The sequence below is a fragment of the Pelophylax lessonae genome, assembly GCF_965119305.1.
Source record: "Pelophylax lessonae genome assembly, chromosome: 1".
NCBI classification, from domain to species: Eukaryota; Metazoa; Chordata; class Amphibia; order Anura; family Ranidae; genus Pelophylax; species Pelophylax lessonae.
This window is the reverse complement of record NC_138768.1, coordinates 665,477,115-665,493,090: the sequence shown is the minus strand read 5'-3', so window position 1 is coordinate 665,493,090 and position 15,976 is coordinate 665,477,115. Positions and strand designations below refer to the sequence as shown.

Genomic DNA, 15,976 nt, shown 5'->3' with positions numbered 1-15,976 from the left:
CGATCCCCTCTGACACACTTGGTCGTTGACTAAAAGTTGTTTACACCTGTGTAACTTAAGAGTTAGTGAGCTACCACTCTATAATAGTGCACAGGAATTAGGCCACCAGCAACTTCGAGGTAAAATAATTAAATGCATTAAGGCAATGCAATTAAATGTGGCATAAAACAATGTACAGATAGATATACAGTCTTAAGGGTACTATAAAGGATGAAAAGCCAATGACCAACTAACTGGCACTCATAAGACTATTGCAAAGCCAAATCAAACTGTAATGTACAGCACTACAGTCTCTGGAACTGCATCAGCTAACTCAGAAGAATAACAGGATTGATGTGTGCACACTATGCATAGAACCCCAGCAGTAGATAAGAGTATGTGTTCCTAGTGTATAGGGTACCCCTTTAAGACGGAGGAAAGTACTTGCCATCTACTAGTTCGTGTTGCCCGGATTTTGATGGGGCCCTTCTTTAGGGGGTGCACTGTCCCTTTAAGAGTGGGGGTGGATGATATTAGATAGGCTACAAAGTAGGAACAGTCTCTATTTGGGCCAACAGTGTGCTGCAGCCGTTTAGGATAGGTAGTTCAGCTCCCTACATCCTTGCACACAACTAGTCTGGTCCGAATGGCTTGGCGATCAGCCGGTTCCAGTCCCATTTTCTCACACAGGTTGCAGTTTCTAAGCTTCAATCCTGAAGATACAGCGAGTCTCTCTCTCAAACTCAGACTCTGAAGGCAGCTCTGGCAGACTCAGATGCAGGTCTATTCTCTCTCCCTGATGTGGTTGAACAGGCACAGCAACAGGTCCTCTTAGTTCCTCTTCTGATGGCTCTGGTTCCTCGAATGTGAGACACAGACCCTGACAGCAGGTCTACCCTTTGCTTTCCCCTCTGGACTTGTTGCAATCTGGAGCAATTTGCCCAGATAAATGATAAAGCTCTTCTCCTCCAGGTGCAGATATTTGATGACCACAGCCTGTTTAAGAACTGCAATTCCCATCATCCATAGCTTTTGCATGGCGTGTCTTTTTTGATGTTTCTCAGATGGCTGTCACTCCCTGGCCCTCTAATTGGATCTGCACTGCAGGAAGGAGGCTGGGAGTGGGAAATTACACAGAACCACTCTGATACTGTACTGCAATGAATCTCCCGGTGAGAGGCACACACACAGCTCAGCGATCCTCCCGACATGAGGTAATCCCAGTGGGGGATCGGTGCTCCCAGCTATAGTTAACCAAAAAGGTATTATGTCAGGTTGCTGTGCCAGTCCCGCCAAACATAGCAAAATGTACCCATCCATCAGTTACCTGGTCTGTGTATATTTTAATGAATGATCTGATATTTTCATTAATCATCTTCATACTCTTAGTTTAAAAGTGAACAAACAGACTCAACTAAATATCATGCACTAATCTTATCATAGCAAATGGGGTTGATTTACTAAGAGAATAGAACTATGCAATGTGACTATTCATTTCGTTGTACTGTACTAACTTCAGTCATCAAGTTATACTAAAGCAAAAAGTCCATGTTTTTTTAATAATTTCCTTGCACACTATTGGAAAATTCAAATAAACGAAGCTTTACCTTATTCACTAGCTGAGTAACATTTACTTTGCTAAGGTAACATTTCTCTTTCGTTCATTGACAGACACAGCTCCATATCTTCTTGACCTGTGGGTTATGCTGCTCTTCCTAGGAGTAGGACACTATTCGGAAAAAGGGTTAACAAAGCTTACCTATGCCTATAGGGCAGTCCCAGGTGGTATACTTTCACTTCCTGCTCTAGGATCTCAGTTTTTTTCTGCCTAGTCAGAAGTAAGGACCTAGCTCCTTGCTGGGATCTCTGGTCCTAGCATTTTTTTTCCTTTTAAATGTATTTTGTTTTCTTCAGTTATCATTTTCTGGTTCTGTGAGAACTTCAATCAATTTGGTTCCTGTGAAAACTACATCAACTGCCGGACTGGGCGACGGACTGGGTATTCTAGATCCTTAAGGTACCCCCACTCTGGCCAGCGAGAGCGCGCAGGCCTCAGCTCTGCGCTAGGTCGGCCGGGACATAGTCCCACTGGACGGGGACTGGCCTGCGAGCGAAACACCTTGGGAGGACGCACATGGCCTGAGTCGCAGCGTACCTCTAGCCCACAACACCCACCATTCCAAGATGGGGAGGTGGTCTACCCGGAGTGGTGCCCACCAGGTTCCATGGTGTGGTAAGTAGTGACCCCCCTCTCCCTTTGTGGTCCCTCGGTGTGGACGTGGGCTCCTCCTTGGGATGGTCGGACCCCCAGGTTCCCTTCCATTCCTCCCAGCCCCTCAACAGTCACCCTGGTCTTTTAGCCCCAACCTACTCCCCCCCCCTCCTTGGGTGAGGTAGGAGCTGTCTTTGCCACTTGCTCCAGTAAGGGGGGCTGTCCGGATCGCACACCGAGGTCTTTGAGCAAGTTCCCGGCCCCCTGGGGTTTGTGACTGGGACAGGGATGTCCTTTGGGCTCCCTGCAGTGGTTATAGGCTGGGGGGGATGTCTCATCGTCTGTGGGTCTGCGCTTCACGTGGCTGGATCGGGCCAAAAATGTAGTCCGCGGCTTTGTGGCCTACTCGCGGCTCTCCAAGTGCCTGACCAAGCTGTCCGAGTCCTGACCAAGCTGTTCGAGGCCCGACTGAGCTGATGATATAGCGGATGGTACTGCCGACGGATGCGCGCCTTACGCAGCCGGATCAGGCCGAAAATTGAGGCCCCGGCTTTGCAGCATACTCGCGGCTGACGGAGCTGGCTGTCCAAGTGACTGACCAAGCTTTCCGAGCGACTGACCAAGCTTTTTGAGCTCCTAACCGAGCTGTCCAAGCTGCTGAACAAGCTAACAGAGCTGCCGGCCGACTCGCGTCTCACGTGGCTGGATCAGGCCCCAAATTTAGGCCGCGGCTTTGTGGCCTACCCGCAGCTGGCTTTCCGAGCTGCTGGCCAAGCTGACTAAGCTGTTGACCAGGCTGTTCGAGCTGCTGACTGGGTTGATAGGGGGGTGGACATATGGTCTGCCTGGCGACCCCCTTGAACCGCAGGGCACCGTGGGGGCTGCATTTTTTAGAGAAGTGAAGCAGCCATTATTGTGTGGGGGTACTCTGCCTGTGCGTCTGCGTCAAGGCAGGCCCCCTCTTCCCCTTTCTAGGGGGCTATGTCCTTTATGGTGGCGTCCCCTTGCGGGACTTTGGTCGGCAACCTCCCCTGCTTGTTATGTTCTCAGGGTGAGCTTAGCATATAGTGACTCTACTGGGTCTGTGTCCACATACTTCGGGTGCTCTGTGGTGATGATGATTTCTCTTTTATTGCACATGCGCATGCAAGGGCGCTGGTGGATGGACTGATTGTATCGGTGCAGGAAACTTATAACCAGGGGATGCAGCTGCTGGTATTCCCTTTTCCCATCTACTGTGACAAAATTATTGTGAGTCAGTGGAGTTGTTCTAAACGCAATATGGTGGTGCCTAAGTGTTTCGATAGACGGTATCCCTTGAAGAGTCTCTGTTGAGTACATGGGCAGTCCCACCTCTGTTGGACTCTCAGGTCTCCAGGCTGAATAATTCTGTCCTATTACCGGTGGAGGAATCTTCGGTTTTTAAAAGATTCTTTTGACGGGAGAGCCGAGACTTTGGTCCGTCACATGTCTTCTGTGGCTGCTTCGATGCTTAGGCCGGTGTTCACCACAGCATAGTGTCCCTGACTTTACCGAGTGGGCAAGCTTTTGCGCCAGGATTTGGAGGGGGAACAGATTCCTCCTGCTTTTGCGGAGCTGGTGGACTAGTTGGTCCAGGGGTTGCAGTTAGTCTGTGATGCCTCTCTGGATGCGGCTCCCTTAGTCTCTGGGCTGTCTGTGACAGCAATGATCCTTTGGCGCACGATATGGCTAAAATGCTGGTATGCGGACCAGACTTTGCGGGCCTTATGTGATCTTCCCTTTGTGGGGAATTGTCTGTTCAGAGCCTCCCTGGAAAGATCTCCTCCAGAGGTTCAGTGAAGTCTTGGTCTGGTATGCCGAAGAATCCTTCCAGACCTGCAGACAAACACCCCTTCTGCCTAAAGAGGGGGCTCGCATCCATATCTGGGGTGAGGGAGGACGTCTTCGTCTTTTTCCGGACCCGTGGATCTCTGAGACTCAAGACGAGTGGTTCCACAGGCTGTATCGGTTCAAGTACAATATGGAGTTTTCGGTCTTCTCCTCCAGAGAGGTTCTTTACTTTCAACCTGTTTTTTTCCCAGACCGCCTGTGAGGTCTTTTCGTGGTGGTGCAAGCCTTGCTACTACAAAGGGTGATTGTTTCAGTCTCAGAATCGGAACGTTTGTTTCATGTTTGCAGGTCCCAGGAGTCTACGGCCACACCACCCTGAATGCGCCCGATCTCGTCTGATCTCAGAAGGTAAGCAGAAGATCGGGATGGAAGACCGCCTGGGAATATCAGGTGCTGTAGGCTTAAAGAAAAGCGAGGTACGCCCAATTTTGAACCTCAAGCTTTGAACTGCCTTGAGCGGGTACAGATGTTTTGAATGGAATCTATTCGTGTTATAGTGGTATCCCTACATCAGGGGGATCTTCTGCCCTCTATCGATATTAAGGACGCTTACCTTCATATTGGGATATATGTCAGTCATCCGCCTTTCCTCCGATTGGCATGGGCGAGGAGCATTATCAAGAGGTCTCACCTCAACCCCTTGGATTTTTCGCTAGTGCTGGCCCTGGTGTTGGCATTGTTGTGCCAGCGGGGGGATTGCGATACTGGAGTAGCTGGGTGATCTTCTGCAAGCAGAGTCTCCGACTGCTCTGAAGAACAACCAGGTGATTACTGTGGGGAGTCTGCAGGAGTTTGGTTGGAAATTAAATTTCCAGGTATTGGACAATCTAGGTCTGTTCTGGACTCGGCCTTCATCCCTTGGGATGAGTTCCAACCTCTGTCCGCATGAGACCTCTACAAAGGGAGATTTTGTCATGTGGGGCAAGAACCCACAGTGTCTAGACCAGCCCTCGCCTGCTCGCATTTGGCGAGAGAAATTTGAGGACGACTGTTTCAGCTTGGCTTAGGTGATGGCGGGTCTGCTCGGCTTGGCTAGTGGGGGGGGCGGGTCTGCTCGGCTTGGCTAGAGTGGGGGGCGGGTCCGCTCGGCTTGGCTAGAGTGGGGGGGGGCGGGTCTGCTCGGCTTGGCTAGAGTGGGGGGCGGGTCCGCTCGGCTTGGCTAGAGTGGGGGGGGCGGGTCCGCTCGGCTTGGCTAGAGTGGGGGGCGGGTCCGCTCGGCTTGGCTAGAGTGGGGGGCGGGTCCGCTCGACTTGGCTAGAGTGGGGGGCTGGTCCGCTCGTCTTGGCTAGAGTGGGGGGCGGGTCCGCTCGGCTTGGCTAGAGTGGGGGGCGGGTCCGCTCGGCTTGGCTAGAGTGGGGGGCGGGTCTGCTCGGCTTTAGACAAGCTGCACGAGCCGACTCCCCAGTCATCTCTATGGAGCGCTCTGTGAGCCGCGCTGCATGCTGGGAAGTGTAGTTTCCAGCTCAGCCCCGTGAATTCTCCCTGACATTCTGGACCCGAGGCGGCAGAGAAGATGTGCGTCCCAGCGCAGCGAGGAGGAGTTAACAGCCTACATGCAAACTCCACTCACTATAGAACAATTAAAAATAAAACCACAACAACTAACTCAATATGCAGTACTGAATGCTGATGGCATACAATTATCTTAGCCTCACAAAAAATATATCCAGTATACCACCAGAAGTCCCTCAAGCAAAGACAGTTGAATGCAGAAAACAAAGATATTGTATTTTTTTGTCCAGAACAGACTCTAAATTGTGCTCTATTCCAACTGAAATATATAATATAACATTCTGGCACTGTATGCGGAGAGCCACTTGTAGGCTTATAGTGGACCCAGATGGCAGAGGGCGCCCTGTATATCAGGAACAATTTGGACACCTTTGAAGGCCCCACATTTATGCCACCGCCCAAAGTATGCCACTTTGTGGGAAAGGCAGGACAGGATACAGGATATTGTACAAGTAAAAGAGCAGATAGCACTAAGCAATAATACACAGTGCCTTAGTACTACTGCCTTATCGCATTGGGGTCAATTCCTGTCCAGGATGCGGTCTGCATGTTCTCCCTGCTTATGTGGGTTTCCTCGCACACTCCAAAAACATGCTGGCAGGTTAACAGACTCCTGTATAGAATTAGAAAACAACAATGTGTGCAGCGCTAAAACCCCTCATACAGACAAAAAAAAGATTTTTTTCTGAAAATGCGTGATGTCCCAATAGTTATGCGCAAATTTTGACTATAGCACACATGTGGATCTAAATTTTATTGTAAACAAATAAAGTGACCGTGCATGTGTGACAATAGTGAAAAAAAAACATGAAATACTGTATTTAAACATAAAAAAAGTCAATAGGTATTGTGAACGGCTTAAAACATCCCAGTGCCAGGTTTCAAAATGGCCCTTTTGGAACCTGGCACTGGGATGTTTTGAGCCGTTTATGGAGTATACGTTGGCACCTCTCAATCCTGCACTCTGTATGTAGCGCATATTTACTTAACAAGGCAGTAATGATATGTACAATGCCTATAGTAGCCAATCGTATTATATCCTTATTTTATTTATCACAGTCAAATCAATTAAATATACTTATATTATTAATGTTAAAGTTGTTGTTAATATTTATTTTTGTAACCTAATTCTGCATACAACATTTAACAGTGTCACTTAATGAGATAATTTAAGAGGGCGTGTTTAGGGGTGGAACAATAGGCGGGACAGGGTAAGGTTGGGTGGGGCAACTGATGGCGAGTAACTCTTAAGGCCTGGCTAGTAGCTCAGGACTTTAAATTTTGAGCCCTGGTCTAGACAATCTGTTCCTGTTGAGCCGGAGTGCGAGAGGGTCCCTGATATGGTGGCTTCGCTCTCCGGCACTTCGTCTGGATAAATCTTCCTTTCCCTGTACGGGACGGTGGTCGCCGTGGATGCCAGCCTGTCCGAGTGTGGTGATGTTTTTTGGCATTGATTGTGCTCAGGGGGTCTGGACTCTGGAAGAATCCAGACTACCGATCGATATACTGGTCACTTCTTCCGGAGGTGTTTTATCAGTTACCTCTCCGGTGGGGAACTCCCGAGGTGATCCTGTTGGCCTCTCCTTTCAACAGGAAGGTGCTTGGGTTTGTGGCACGATCTTGGGATCCTCTGGCCGATGCCACAGACGCACTGGTGGCTCTTTTGGGACCAGTATCATCTGATTTACGTCTTTCTTCTTCTAGAACTTCTGCCAAGACTCCTGCATAGACTCGAAGCAGAAGGGATTACGGCCATTCTGGTGGCTCCAGACTGGCTTAGCTAGTCTTGGCATGCAGATCTGATACAGTTGGTCGCCAGTGTTCCTTGGAGACTTCCTTTTAGAAGAGATCTGTTGGCTTAAGGGCCAATCTTCCATCTTGCCTTACGGTCGCTGGCTTTTACGGCTTAGCTGTTGGAAGCCTGGTGTTGAAGGCTAGGGGGTGGTCTGAATTGGTGATTCCCACGCTGCTGTAAGCTAGTAAATATACTTCTAGGTACTTTTACCATCACGTTTGAAGAGCATACTTTGCGGATGTGAATCTCTTGCGCTTCACCCCTGCTCCTTTTCAGTGACTCGGATCTTGGCCTTCCTCCAACGAGGTGTGGAGCAGCGTCTGGCCTTGGGTACCACAGAGGGCCAGGTTCGGCCTTGGTAGTTTTCTTTCATCGTCCTTTGGCTACGTTTTTCGGTGGTTCGCACCTTTGTTCGGGGAGTTCGCCACTTAGCTCCCCCAGTGCGTCATCATTGCCCTCGTGGGATCTCATCTTGGTGCTGTCGATCCTTCATTAACCGCTGTTTGAAAATATTCACGAGATTCCTCTGCTTACATGTCCCAGAAGGTGGTCTTCTTGGTGGCTTTTCCTTCTGCACATAGGGTGTCGGAGCTGGCAGCTTGTCTTGTTCACCTTACTTGGTGGTTAACGGATATAAATTGGTGCTTCGGTCTTGCCAGTCATTCCTTCCAAAAGTTGTCTCTGGTTTCCATTTAAATAAGGTATGTGTTACCTTCCTTGTGTCCTAGCCTAAGCACCCTAAAGAGCTTGTCTTACATTCTTTGGATGTGGCTCGGGCAATCCGGGTGTACCCGGTGACGACTGAAAAAATCAGATTCCCTATTTATCCTTACGGATGGACTCTGTTAGCGGCTGGCCGGATCTGCTGCAACCATTTCCAGATAGATAGGCAGACGGTGGTGCAGGCCTATTCCATTAAGGGTCAGGATTCTCCTTCCCTGTTATGGCGCAATTTAAATGGGTGCTTAGTGCCTCTTTGGACTTTTGTTATCAGGCATCAGTGGTGCAGGTTTGCAAGGCAGCCACCTTGTTGTCCACTCCCATTTTTTAAGGTGGATGTATTGGCATCTGCGGATGCCTCCTTTTGGCTGCAAGGGTTTGCAGGCCGCTGCTGGACAGGATTAGACCTCTTTGAGGCTGTACTTTTTTGTTAGGTGAGCTCCAGTTGTTCCTGGTTGGGCTCCTGTTTTACCTGGTTGGCCATGTTTAGCCTTTGGGAAGTATTTTTATTGCTGTGTTCTTCCCACCGCTCATGTTGACACTGCTTTGGAACGTCCCACGGGTCAAGAAGATGTGAAGCTGTGTTTGTCAATGAACGAAAGAGAAAACTGAATTTTGTCTTACCATAAAATCCTTTTCTCTGATGTTCTTTGACAGACACAGCACCCACCCCTCTGTGGAGTTGGGTTATGTATTCTTCTGACACTGCTTGTTACAAAACTGAGATCCTAGAGCAGAAAGTGGGAGTATACCACCTAGGACTGCCCTATAGGCATAGTTAAGCTTTGTTAACTTTTGTTAACCCTTTTTCCGCCTAGTGTCATACTCCTAGGAAGAGCAGCATAACCCACGGGTCAAGAAGATATGGAGCTGTGTCTGTCAATGTACTTCAGAGAAGAGGATTTTACAGTAGAACAAAAATCCAGTTTTTCTGCTCATTAAACCTTTATGTCAAATAGTCATCAAAAAGTATAGGAAATGTCAAAAACGAAACAATCATTTTGTCTGTGTATGCATACGTTTTGTGTTCTATGACACAGCATTATGTCTTTTTTAAACTTCTTATATCCCTCATTAATACTCATTTGTTTCAGGATTTAGAAACCTGCCTCTTGAGGACCAAATTACTTTAATCCAGTACTCCTGGATGTGCCTGTCGTCATTTGCCTTGAGCTGGAGATCCTATAAACATGCAAACAGCCAATACTTGTATTTTGCACCAGACCTGATATTTAATGAGTGAGTATTCATTAGTAATTGTTCTAAAAACTGTATTTACTTACATAGACAGAAATTCAGTTTCCAATTATATGGCTTACAAAGATATGGCAGGCAAAACAAGTTTTGTAAACTATATAATCATTGTCCCTTCTTCACTTGCTAAATGTGATATGTGTATTAAAGCTAAAGAAAATAGGAAATGAAATGCCAGCTGTTTAGTTGCAAGCAAAGTTTAGCTTTCGATATGTAAGAAAACATAACACATTTATGAATGTGCTAAAATGTGTTCTTGGGCACCCAGGCACAGACTTGAAAATTACCGTTATATGAATCTTGCTTTGTATGTGTAAGCAAAATCAAGATTTAGATTTACAGATCTGTCACTTCCTTTAAAAAAAGTGCAGGGGGGAGGGGAATTTATATGTTTGTAATATATTTGAGATTATGATTCCACATTTTACAGTCTGCATTTTAAAAGTAAGCATGTTACATACTAAATAGGAGAGTATATCTACTACATTAGCTGTACTTTTATTTATGTGTACATGTTTATTTGTGTGTCTGCTACGTGTATAGGAGAATAAACTGACACTTCTGCCCTATGATTGTGATTTTCTCCAGTGCGGAAGGTCCTATTCATCATTTTCAGGGTTTTCTGCATGAGAAGCCCAGGAATAAAAAATCTAAATCAGTCATTCTAAAAAATGTACATACCACTACTACTTTCAGCTCTTATTTTATAAGTGCTTTGTTTCATCGCAGCTTTTTAAAGCACCTAGCCTTCCCAAAATTCTCACACTTGAAAAGGTGTCCTTAAAGAACATTATTTTCCATTTCTTAGCGTTCCTTAGAAGAGTGGATAGGCATTTATCTTTTTAAGCCAATATAGTCAAGTTAATTTTACTCTTTTCTGTATGAAGTAATCTTGCTGAGCTAAAATATTCCTTCAGTGCGGATTTTTATTTTTCCATTTATGTGAGCGGCAAAGACATTTTATTGCTTATTCACTATTTTCATTTCTCCTTCCCCTGAGTGGGATGCTCTTTAGTACAAATATTTAACGTGTAAGAAAGAGTGAGGGGAAATGTCTCTAGTGATTGAAATTGGTTTTCCCACGAGTTAACTTGTATGTATTAAATCCTATTCATTTACTAGAAATGTAAAAAGCCTATTGCTGTAGGCTGCTCAGAATGTCAGCGCATTTGGGTTTGTTAGCAGTATTTTAAATGGTATTAGTATTATAATTATTGTTAATTTTTTCATTATTTTTTTTGCTTTGTGGCCTTTGTGACAAACACTTCCAAACTCTTAAAATCAAAAAATGAACTTTGGGCAAACAGCTGGAAATACAGATAAACTACATATATGAGATCTGTTTTACCTGTCAGAGCATTTTTATTTCTGTCCATTCATTACTGAGATTTACACAACCACGCCACAAAGCCAGCCTTGAGACCTGATTTTTCTCTACTGCAGTTAAGAAATTAACTAGGTCTTGTTCCTGCCTCAGCCTGTGACTGGACAATAAAGGAGAAAGTAAAAAACTGATGCACTCACCTCTCTGTCACTCCATTTTCTCTTTCTCACTAACATGTTCCTTGTTAGTATATGAGCACTGCAGCACACCTGATTGGCTCTCAGTGCTGTTTCTCTCTCTAGCACTCCAAGTGCTGCTTTACAGGGGGTAGAAATCAAATATTAACACTAGTTCATTTTTAAAAAAAAGCATATATTGATAAAGTTCATTCAACTTGCTATTACAGGTTTTTTTTTACGTTTTCTGGGATTTCAGGCACATGCTGTACACAGGATTTTGACCTTTCTCCTAATCAGATCTAAGACTCCACCCTTTTGGTGCATAGCCCTCTACTTTGCTATTCAACTGTTAAATTCCAGAGTCTTTACTAGTCATAGTGACTTTTGCATTTAACAGCTGAATAGTAATGACTCATTTTTTTACAGGTCTGATTCCAATACTGTAAGAATTGCCTATATTCTGTTGATGTACACACGCTTGAGCTTTTACAGACAGGATAGAACAGCCAAAATGGTATGTTTTGAGACATGTGTGGACCTGTCTTTCATTTGTGTCCCTTGGCTGCTTTATGGATTTAAAGTACAGCTAAAGGCTCCTGTATGACAGTCCAAACAGGTACCATATGCAATTACTATGTGCTGCACAAGTCCCCTAAAGTACACAAAAACTTTGTTATTCTTCCCTGACTGAACCAAATCCTTACATGCTCCCTCCCAGACACTGAAGCTGCCTATTGACATAATACAGGCTTGTGTATCGGCCTTGACAATGCTGGTAGCCATGCCACTTGCAACATCCAATTCTTCCATTGTAGTGTAAGCAGTCACAGTCACATGAGAGTGTCAACTCTTCTCTGAATTTAGGAGCAGTGCAGCATCGTTGCCACACCTTCACAGAAAGATGCAACAGATAGACTTCAATGGCAAACTGAACAGGTATTTGTGAGATTTTGCAGGGAAACTAAGACAAAACTGTGAGTGTAGATGTAATATTAAGTCCTGCAGCATGTTTTTTTCAATGGGAGCCATAGTTTTACTTATTGAACGAGCTCTTCTCCATTTGATAAGGGCTGTACTTCCTCACATTATTTTTTTTTTTGTTAAATAGTTTTTATTAAGATTATTTCAAATAGTAACAAACAGGGAAAGTAAATCATAATAACAACAGAGGAAGGAAATCATAATAATAACAGAGGAAAGCAAACTCATAAAACATTGATATTATGGCCAGTAGCACATAGGTGCAGTTATGTAATCTAACTTCATGCCCAGCAATCTTTTAAGCAATCTAAATATACGAATAGCATTAATACTTATAAGATGGGGTCGCTGATGGCCATTCTCTAATAGGGCCACCCCCAACCCCCCTGAACACCCCAATGGGTACACACTGTGTCCAGTTGGGGGGGAGGGGGTAGACCCTCCGACAGCTAAACATCCGTGGACCACCATATATTAGACTGACATGTACATAGCTCTACAAGGTGTTATTTGTGACACTAACAGAGAATACATGAAAGGTAAAGTAAAGGGAATACTCTTTGGTAGTAAATCAAAGCAGGCTAATTGGGCTTGAGACCAGGAGCGGCATTAGGATGCTTTAACCAGTGAATCCATCGTTTGCTAAAGGTAGGCATTCTATGATCTTTAACAGCTAGTAACTTCTCAAAATGACATTGTGTGTTTACCCGTGAAGTAAGTTCCTGAATTTTTGGTGACTCAGGTGATTTCCAATGGTGAGTGATGGTCAATCTGGCAGCAAACAAGATGTGGAGTACTATAGTCTGGTACTTCGGAGGGATCAGATCTATTCCCAAGTTCAAAAGTGTCAAAGCCGGCCAGATAGAGAAGGTCGTGCCCAGAAAAACTCCAAGCAAAACCTCCACTTCCTTCCAAATGGGTTGACTTCCTCACATTATTTTACAGCTTATTGCAATTTATATGCTCCCTTTCTTTGGGATAAAATGTAAGTTACAGTTGTTATATCAATAATAATGAGTGCTATAATCTTTTTATGGAATATGTAGAATTTCAGAATTTGCTACACAGAAGCAAACGTAATAAACCAAGGTTGTTTGTATTGCTTTCTAATGAAGAGAATGAAATTAATTGCAGTAAAAATAATAGTTTAAACACTCCAGCTCTCGGCCCCTGTCACATGTGAGCATTCTGTCATCTTAAAGAGTTTGTAAACCTGAAAAAAAAAATTCTCTTCTTTTTGCAACCTGTAAGAGAAACACATAATGAGCTAGTATGCACCGCATACTAGCTCATTATGAAATACTTACCTTAGAATGAGCCCCCGCCGTGCCATCCGCTTACCTGTATGACGGGGCGACATATCCAGTCGCCCGTCTTCCGGGATCGCGGCATCCGGCCATCTGATTGGTCGGAGCCGCGGTGACGTCACTCCCGCGCACGCGCACGGGAGCCGACGGTCACGGCACGGGTCTCTGAAGGAACGGCATGAGCGGCCATTCCTTCAGAGCGCATGCGCCAGTGACGTCACTGGCTGCATGTCAGGTAAATATCTCCTAAACGGTACATGTTTAAGAGATATTTACAGTACCTATATGTAAGCTTTATCATAGGCTTACCTATAGGTAAAAGTGTCAGAGGAGGGTTTACTTCCTCTTTAAGCAAAACGCCCATCACTCAAAAAAAGTACATAGGCTTTTTTTTGGCCGATTACAGGCGTTTTTATTTTTTTTCATTGGTCACTTGTCAACCTCAAAATGCTGCAATAACGCCTGTAAAAATAGCAACTCCTAGATGTGAACGTAGCCTTAGTAAATCAGCCCCACAGTGTATAACATATATCTCCTTCACAATATTTAGTTTTATCTTTTAACCACTTACCGCCCGCCCGCCGTCATATGACGGCGGGACGGTGCGGCTATTATCCTGGGCGGACGTCATATGACGTCCGCCCATTCAAGCACGGCAGGCGCGCGATCGCGGGCGCGCCGCCGTGCACTGCCGGTGTCGGTGTGTCCCCGGGACACAGCCGGTCACCGGCAGGGGGGAAACAGCCAATAGGCATGGCTGTTTCCCACGTGATCGGCTGTGTTCCAATGACACAGCCGATCACAATGGAGGCGGCCGGGAGATGACCGCGCATGCGCGATCGGGAGTGCGCAGCGCGGTCATGTCGGTGGCACTGTGTTCCGTAGGAACACAGCTGTCACCGGCGGTAGTAAACAGTCACTGACAGTGACTGTTTACTAAGTGATCGGCTGTGAATCCATTCACAGCCGATCACAAAATGTAAACACAGAGCAGTAACTGACTGTTACTAGCTCTTCTCTCCTCATACAGTTTCCAGTATGAGGGGAGAAGAGCTAGAAATAGTGAGTTACTGCTCTGTACACATGTAAAAAGTAAAATCACACTAAAATCACAGTAATAAAGGTCCCCACACAGTCCCCAGCCCCCCCCAATGTCACCTGTCACCCAACAGTCACCTCATCAGTGCCCAGAAATTGACACCCATAACGTTCACATGTGAGCGCAGCGATCGCGGGCAAAATCACCGCGATTCTGCCCGCGATCCGGAAATCATTGCAAATTGCGGGACGCCTGTGCGTTGCCCGTGATTTGCAATAGCACCCCAAACGCTGTGCGATGTTGCCGCCATTTCCGCCTGCCGAATCGCAGTAACATCGCGCAAACATCGCATGACGCCCAAAAAAGTACAAGAGTTTCTTTGGGGCGTCATGCGTTGTTTGCGTGATGTTACCGCGATTCGGCAGGCGGAAATCGCAGCAACATCGCACAGCGGGCAACGCACAGGCGTCCCGCCATTTGCAATGATTTCTGGATCGCGGGCAGAATCGCAGTGATTCTGCCCGCGATCGCTACGCTCACATGTGAATGTAGCCTAAAGTTCACCGGTCACCAGAGACTGCCATCAGTACCGCCGTGCACCATCGCCCGTCACCTGTCACCCATCAGTGACCATCGCCCGTCACCTGTCACCCCATCAATCACCGTCACCTGTCACCCCATCAGTCATCGTCATCTGTCACCCCATCAGTCATCGTAACCTGTCACCCCATCAGTCACCGTCACCTGTCACCCCATCAGTCATCGTCACCTGTCACCCCATCAGACACCGTCATCTGTCACCCTATCAATCATCGTCACTTGACACCCCATCAGTGATCGTCACTTGTCACCCCATCAATCATCGTCACATGTCACCCGGTCAGTGATTGTCATCTGTCACCTCATCAATCATCGTCACCTGTCACCTCATCAATCATCATCACCTGTCACCCCATCAGTCATCATCACCTGTCACCCCATCCGTCATCGTCACCTGTCACCCCATCAGTCATCGTCACCTGTCACCCCATCAGTCATCGTCACCTGTTTGCCATATACATGCAATCACTTACTGACCGCCTAACGACTATATGCGTCGGCCATTAAAAGCTAAATACTGGGATTATGGCAGAAGATAGCCCCCATAACCCCAGTATTTTTTGAAACGGCGGGCGGTCGGCTTTCAGATAAGGGTGGTCCCAGTGGCGGATTCGCCGTGGAATTACCCTTACGGTGCAGGGGAAGAGGTGCCCCCCCCCTCCTGCCGCGTCCCAGACGTTTTCCCAGCTTACCGGACCCGCCGGCAGCGGGGAAAACTATCCGGTCCCGGATCCTCAGAGACAGGAAGTCGAGTGAGGGCAAGATGGCCCTCACTCAACTCTATGGTCTTGGAGGACCGGAGCTACGTCAAAAGACGTTGCCTAGCAACCGGTTTAAAGGGCCGCTTTTTTTTTTTGCTTTTTTTTTTTTTCCTCTTTCAACAATTTTTTTTTTTTTTTTTCTTTTTTAGTGTAGTTGTGAGGTGTGAGGTCTTTTTGACCCCAGATCTCACAATAAAGAGGACCTGTCATGCCTATTTCTATTACAAGGGATGTTTACATTCCTTGTAATAGGAATAAAAATTATCAAAACATTTTTTTTTTTAAACTGTGTAAAAATAAAAAAATAATAAATAAAATAAATAGGAAAAAAAAAAAAAATTAAAGCGCCCTGTCCCCGTTAGCTCGCGCGCAGAAGCAAACGCATACGCAAGTCCCGCCCACATATGTAAACGGTGTTCAAACCATACATGTGAGGTATCG

The 15,976-nt window shown here is 46.2% G+C and overlaps 1 protein-coding gene across 2 annotated transcripts in view; it reads left to right on the top strand.

The window, feature by feature from the left end:
- Positions 1–15,976, top strand: part of NR3C2 (nuclear receptor subfamily 3 group C member 2) — a 544,471-nt gene that overhangs the window by 468,393 nt on the left and 60,102 nt on the right. For both annotated transcript variants that reach the window (XM_082261285.1, XM_082261286.1), the window contains exon 6: positions 9,185–9,329. In XM_082261285.1, the coding sequence (XP_082117411.1) occupies positions 9,185–9,329 (145 nt within the window). The remainder of the gene's footprint in view (positions 1–9,184; positions 9,330–15,976) is intronic.